Below are 7,875 nucleotides of genomic sequence, written 5' to 3' on the forward strand. Positions count from 1 at the left end.
GAGCATCATGAATATAAAAGAAAACTTCCATATACATCGCGTTAATGAGATCAGCAAATTGATAGAAGAACAAAAACACAAAAAAGGAAAATGACAACCAGTATAATATTTTCGATCTCATAACACAACATAAGTACGATACAAGCGCACACTAACGTCATAGACACAAGGAGTAAAAATACGCGGCACAATATAAAAACACAGTAGGATTGCTGAAATAATGCAATATCCCCAAAATACATCTGCAGAATCCTCTTCTCGAGAATGACAAGGCCGTACACATTCGGCCCCCAATAAAAGAAATATTAAGGGGGACCACACGAACCTGCTTGGATTACCAATTAGAAATAGTGTCTTAACAAACCAATTATAAATATTTTAATGCATGCATTCCACCGACTGCTCCACACTCTGGCATCAAACGACTGGTATAATAGGCCAAATAGTGGCCGAGGTACCAAGTGAACATAGTCTCACCTACCAATAAGTACCAAAAGGAAAATATTCCTAGGCAACTTGTTGAATCGTTGGCACCTACGTATACGTCACTTGCAAGGAAACGGCCAACTTATCTTACTAAGCCACACATCTTAACATGCAATGATGTACTGCTATCGTTACGTCCCTAACAATCCACACTGCACACTTTACAGAACCCGCTCTTCGAATGGGTGAGAGATCACCGGGTGCACCATAAGTTTAGCGACACGGACGCGGACCCACACAACGCCAGTCGAGGGTTGTTCTTCTCTCATGTGGGTTGGCTCATGCAGAAGAAGCACCCCCAAGTCCTGAGGCGGGGACGGGAGGTTGACATGAGCGATGTACTGGCTGACCCTGTGATTCGGTTCCAACAAAAGTAAGAAAGATTTTTCTATTGCTAGTGGGGTGGGACTAAGTCCCTTGTACTGCGGTCACTTCTGGCCTATTGTACCAGCCCCATGATGATAGGTGAGGGGATTGTGGAGCAATTGGTGGAATGAAGATTGGCAGGGGAAACCGAAGTACTCGGAGAAAACCTGCCCCAGCGCCACTTTGTCCATCACAAATTCCACTTGACCAGACCCGGGATCGAACCCGGGCCACCGCGGTGGGAGGCCAGCGACTAACCGCTTGAGCTATGGCGCGGCCCTAAGTAAGAACGAATCTCTCTGTTCGCACTGTGACCGACTGCGATCGGTCCGGACGCCCCCACAAGATGACTGTGACGGATTTACACTCTTCTGTGTTTCTGACTAAGAAATCATTTTTTTTCTGGCAAGTTTTCTCTCCGTATCGACGCGTCCCTCTTTGGTGTCGGAATGCATGGATGCGCTCTCTTCATATCTGGTGGGCACACTTGAAACCTGTTCATCACAGGACGGTGCTCTCTGAGCATTAACGTCCAACTCCAAAAATAGGGAATATTGAAATGGGCTCATGAAAACTTACTGCATACTTTCTCGAGAAATGCTTAAATGACTCTGATTACATTTCGGTAATTCATTCACACTGTTTTCCGGTATGAAATGTAACGAAGGGATTTACACTTTCGAAGAGACAAGACAGTGGAGTGTTTCGTTATGATGTTGGCAGCGGAAAGCACAAGCTTCGCGACAGAAACTGTCTCAGTCGGCCGCTGTACAATGCACTACGGCTGTACAGAGGCTCGCTGGCCACGTCATGGAAACAGTCCTGTGTTCAAACTTCGGTCCCAAGCGTGTGTTACAAAGAGAATACAGTAACATTTAGTAGCGACACAACAGTATCTTACTGCAGGAGCCGGAATAGCTCAGTCGGTATAGCGACGGGCTAGGGGGAAAGAGGGCCCGGGATCAGTTCCCCCCAGCGAAAGACTTTCCTCATCTCGAGACCGGCTCTGGGGCCTACCCAACTCCCTACAGCATGAGTTCCGGGAATAAAGCGGCCGGGGCGTGAACCTGCCCAATCATCTCCATCCAGTGCCTTCGTTAGGCACGGTGGAGTTATACCTTCACTAGCCTATAAGTCCTCGTGGCATAATGCGTAATTTATTAAGCATAGATAAAACAATATTCGATGGTATTCAGCAGAGGGACCGCAGGTGGAGGTAGAGCTAGTTGTTCCTATGCGTGAACAGTGCGAGCTTATGGCGTTGCATAACGTAATAAGATGTGGAGAGAAAACCACGCGGGAAACGACTTGACGCAGTGTAATGCTGTAAGATTTCGGCATTGGTTTTGGTAACTTTTAGGTATTAAGTTATCTTGGGTTCACCATAACAGAAGTTAGCCGAAGGGTTAATGTTTGAAGTGGAATGAGGAAGCCACAGAGTAGGTGGGAAATTGTCACATAGCAGAGACCGCTGATCCATGCGGAACAACCAGAGACGGCCAAGGCATACGGAGTGTCAACTCAGCGAGACGACCCGAGAGGATCCAACCCCCTTTATCCAGCTGACCAACGAGAGACGGACTTGGGGGAGAATTCGCTCTAGTGCAGGGGCGGAGCTTGCCCCAAAAAGACAGGAGTCAGCAGGGAGAAAGTTATAAAGAAACTGACACAACTGGAGGAGCTATCTTTGGGGATCACATCTTTGGATCACCGATTGAATATTCATTCAATCTGTCAATCTATCTGAGTGTATAATGTCAAGTGAATAGCAAACCAGAGGCCAGAGGACCTGAGCCACGGTCGTGCCAGACCAAGTGAGGGGACACCATCAGCTTCCTACACCAAGTAAGTCGAACTGTTCATACCAGTCATGGATATCTAGTGTGATATTGTTAAAGTGACATGTGCAGGGTTAGGTCAGAGAGGGGGAACGTAGGATGGTGAACCCAAGAGTATCCTTATTCAAATTACAATGTGTACATAACCGACGACTGTCGGCTACAAAGTGTGATGTACATAAGTGTATATAGAGTAGACGAGTAGACCGAGTGAAGGGGATGTGTGGTGTTAATGACTTACCCCCACAGTCACACCCTCTAATCCCCCGTTCTCCCGTACCTCCCTGCGTTATCGGGACTGTGAACTCACAGCCAAGAGGTAGTTAACGAGTCAAGTACCGAGTGCTTAGCCTTGCAACTGGCCTTTCCCCAAGGGCGCAACGGCATGGATGGCGGAAGAGGTGGAGAGATTCCTCCACGCCCCCTTCGCGCCATAACATACTGTGACAGCGGTGAAGTACCTCCACGCCCCCCTGTCACCACGGTGTAACACGCAGGTACGGCAGACGCTCCAAATTACTTTAATGAAACGTACCTTCCTAAAAAGGGGTGACTATTAGACGGGGTCTGGATGAACTCATTGCATTCATTGCCACTTACACAGACCATTCGAAACTACAGGCAATTTCAGTGCTACCATTAATCTCCACACTGTACAGTTCACTGTTACGTACATTAGTTTCCCGAGTCTATTACAGGTTTCACTAGCCGTTTCTTGGCAACGGATTTAACACAGTGGAGATTCTTCTGCTTCCGTGGTCACGACGCTGCCCGCTGCTTAACACAATGCACGTAGGCCTGTTTACCGAAACGTTGCCTAGCAATAGCTCGGATATCCTTTGCGCGGGAACAAGTTTACTAAGCCTTTGCTTAGAAACGGGTTGCATAACTCCGTTGTTTTATCGTCAGGTGCATTACCTAGCAACGGCCGCTGTTTACAGAATCACCGCTTAGCAATGGGTCTATTCGCCACAATACATACATGTTAATGCCGCTGGCGTAGGGACGCCGTGATGTCTGCTATAAAAGTTAACTTTTCGGAACAACTTGCTGCCTTCGTCTTCAGAGTTCAATATGCCGAGCATATATAATTGTGATACGGATACTGAGAGAGCGTCGATCCGTCCCGCTATAAACTTTAAACAACACTACACGGTGTCACAACCAAAAAGACACTAAAATTCTTATTATCGCCTTGAGTATCTGAGATCAGCCTTCCTGCACTCTTTAGTTCTTACCACCGAACAGGCTCATCTAGATAAAAGTAACGCTGTAGCATTGTATTTAGCGGTATTTGCTTCGAATCTCCGGCAGAGCACTAGCCATCCTGACTCAGGCTTCTCGTAATTCTCCTTAACTCCTTGAGAGTAATGCTGTGATAGTAGCTTTCTTCAATAGACCACGAACACTTCCTTCAAAATTATTTCCCATTATCGCTCATCCTACTATCCGACGATATACAGGGTGAGTCTGATTTGGGGGATGAGCTCCACGTACTAAAACGAAAACGATTGTGAAGCAACGTTCAGCAAGACGGAGCTATCCTACAGTACCGTAGTTTGCTGTCTGGTCTACTCGTCCGACAGGAATGCTGAAAACAGTTTGGTTCAATAGCTCAACACATTGTAAAAGTGGAGTCTGGTTCACTCCCTACCGACAAAGCAGACAGCACTTTGGTCCACTGGTATTTCAGAGTGATGTCTGCTGCACAGGCCAGGAGGTCAACCTTGTCAGAGACATTTCGCGCTGAACTCACTGGAACGTAATTTACTCCATTTTGCTTACAGGTTCTTCTTTCCACTGATTCTGACCTTCACCTTCCTGATTCCTATTGCTGTGCCGTGTCTCCTCTGGGATGAGACGTGGTGGAATTCCACGTTCTGTACCATCTTTCGCTGGGTGTTGACGCTTAATGGTATATGGTCAGTGAACAGCTTCGCACATCTCTATGGATACCATCCATATGACAGGTAAACACACGAACACTAGCAGCTGCCTAACTGCGAACAGGCTAATGACAGCCTTCAGTTATAATATTGCAATAATGCACAGACCAATCATGAACCCTTTTGAAACTCGAAACCTCTGTAGAAAAAGATAAACGACACATATAAAGTGACTGGTGACAAATGCAGTGTAATTTATGCCGTACCTCATAGGAAACAACACATTACATCTCCACTACAAAGCCCAACTGTTTAATGCTGTTTAGTTAAACAATCGCTGTTTAATGAGAGAACCATACGGAACAAACAAATACACTGTGTGGGCAGAATGCAGAGTTCAGTTCGCACCTCACAGGAAACACATTTCCGCTACAAAGCCCAACTTGTTAATGCTGTTTAGGGAAATAATCGCTGTTTATTGTCAGAAACCATTCATTCATCAGTAATCTGTCAGACGACAGGTCCACAGTCTCTTCAAAACAGTTCCTCCACTTAATGCGATCTTCTGTTACGGAACACATAAATACACTGTGTGGGCAGAATGCAGAGTTCAGTTCGCACCTCACAGGAAACACATTTCCGCTACAAAGCCCAACCGGTTAATGCTGTTCAGGGAAACAGTCGTTGTTTATTGTGAGAACCATACGGAACACATAAATACACTGTGTGGGCAGAATGCAGTTTTTAATTGTAACAGCAACTTTTACACTAGGTAACAAGTACATGAAAAATTAAAAACCGTTAATTTCTGTAAAAAAAAAACCGAACTTGTTTCAGGAAAATATTGCCCGCAGAGAACCGCGTGGTGTCGGCGATAGCTCTGGGTGAGGGCTGGCACAACTACCACCACACGTTTCCTTGGGACTACAAGACAGCCGAGTTGGGTGACTATGGTTTGAACATCACAACAGCATTTATCGACTTCTTCGCTCTTATTGGTTGGGCTTACGATTTAAAGCAGCCTTCTCCAAGGATGATCCAGAAAGTTGTGCAGCGAAGAGGAGACGGTACCCATGCAGAATGGGGTCATGTGAAGGAAGTGACTGAAGAAGAAGCGCATCTGCTAGACGACGAAACTGAAGAGACGCCGCTCTGTACAGAAGAAAATGAAAAGGAACTGTAGCGCTTCCTTCTAACGACTGAGTATATTTAAACAAGACTTTATACAGAATCTTACCTATACAAAATATTGGTTAGTAACGGACAAGTATATCTAAAAAAAAAATAGGTCACTCTTTTATGTATTTTAGAATTCTCATCGACGCAACCAAGTCCAAAACACAAAATTGTAAAAATTCACTTTAAAAATATCGACGAATTAAAAGTGTCCACTGAAAATGAAAACTTCCCCAAGTTCATAGGGAAATTGCGATATATCTCCCTTAATTTCGGAGTCCCAGGTAACAGCCTTGTGAGATGTGCAACCTGTCAGTGTGTGCCCCGTTCAACTAAAACTGATCAGTTTTCACAATATCTGGTATATCAGTAATCATTAACACACAAATGGTAACATGGCGGACGCATGAACTCTTTAGGCGGCAGCACGCAATCAACCAGTCGGGCTAGGCACATGGAACTTCGTAAGGTGGCAGATCATACGCAAACATAGGCCTACAAACTGTGCACAAAATGTTCGAGAGCCCGGCAAACGTTTCAAGGATGGTGAAATATATATAAACTTACGGAGAAACAATCCCCACAGAGTTACAAGGAACCCTGCATAAGTTTCTCACAAATATAAAAAATATACATATTGTAACGTGTTTCGTTACTGAATACGCTGTAGAGATCGTTAATTGGTTTATTGAACAATCTACAAATATCGGCTACAATTAATTATAACACAGTTGCGGGTTTCCACACTTTACAAACCCTACAACCAAAATCTTCACGTACTAATAACGCGGGAGCTATACAAATCTCCCTGAATTACACACTCCAAATATAACTGTACTACAGCACTCACTAAGTCTCGAAAGCACACAATAAGTCTTCCGCTCGCTGACTTCTTAGTTATCGCACACTCGCAGGCTGCTACCTTGAGAACTGTTGATAACACACTAGCTCGTAGGCTTGCTCGGAACTATCTTCGGCGATGGCCACGTTATAACTGACTCTCGCTTGCTGCTCAGCCGGCTTTTATTCCGTTCGCTGTTGCTAGTTGTGACGTGGCGTATAGCCTATCAACGCTGTTACCGCAGTTACTACCGTCGTCTCTCGCAACAACTGTTTGCCCGCGCTGCCTAGCAACCCGCGGTACCCTTGGTGACGTCATCGCTGTTGACTCGCGTTGCATAGCTACCAGTTGCGGGAACTGGGCTACCTTCGGCTCCGCTCGGCTCACATCGTCTCCGCTCGTGACGTCACCGCGGGGAGAATGGCGGGGTGATGACTCGCCTATTACGCGAGCGCTACGTTACCGCTACGTGCCGCTGGGGAGGTAGGGGTCCTTCGTTGCGCAGCATGTCACAATATATATAAAAAAAGTAAAGTTGTAACTGAGCTTAATAAAGTAATCATCACATCATGAAGACGTTTTGGGGTGTGGAGCTGTAGCTCCACCATTCTGGATCTCTGCAGTAGACCGACGTGATAACCATCATGCCCAGCCCTCTTGCTCATGCCGGGGAACGAACTCTGCCGATCCAGCACCGTAGCACGTCGCTATACCCACTGATCTCTACCAACTCCTAATAGTGACAATATTTTTGTTACGCGATAGTGTCTATAGACGCGGTTCGTATTGGTAACTGGATTTATTGGACAATTACAGAACCTAACTACTAATAGCTACAATTTTCTCACTTAGTTACACATCACAGCACAAACAAATTATCCTCAGCCTTCATTAGCCGTTGCTTCGTAGTGACTTTCAACTGCCGACAGTCCCTTCTTCCGGGTTCCCGAACTGTCCCCCAATACATCTGATCAATTCAATAGCAAGGCATGTACTAAGTTTCTTGCCAAACAATGCTCCTCCTAAATAATATATAGGTGAAACCGTGAGAATTTTAAACAGTAGATGCAATGAACATATTCACTACACAAGACTAAAAAAAAAACCAAATTTGCCCAACATATTTTAGTGTGTAGAGCCATTGCCGGGTAGCGACCTCGAAAGAGACAACGAAACAACATCCGCTGCTACGCAACAGTATTTCAATAAGAAATTATAAGCGGCCTTTGCTGCGTGACGTCTTCGCGGACAGGTACGGGCAAAAATGAATGAGCTGTTTTCT

At 45.5% G+C, this 7,875-nt stretch overlaps 1 protein-coding gene across 1 annotated transcript; it reads left to right on the plus strand.

Annotated features, from left to right (window-relative positions):
* Positions 1–632: 632 nt before the first annotated feature.
* LOC111868123 (acyl-CoA Delta(11) desaturase) lies at positions 633–5,924 on the plus strand (the record flags this gene model as incomplete). The annotated part of the gene is made up of 3 exons (XM_023858521.2): positions 633–859; positions 4,478–4,660; positions 5,414–5,924. Coding segments are annotated over 3 exons (756 nt in total), but the record flags the coding sequence as incomplete, so codon positions are not given.
* Between the last annotated feature and the right edge of the window lie 1,951 nt (positions 5,925–7,875).

This window comes from Cryptotermes secundus, unplaced genomic scaffold (assembly GCF_002891405.2).
Source record: "Cryptotermes secundus unplaced genomic scaffold, Csec_1.0 scaffold1729, whole genome shotgun sequence".
NCBI lineage: Eukaryota > Metazoa > Arthropoda > Insecta > Blattodea > Kalotermitidae > Cryptotermes > Cryptotermes secundus.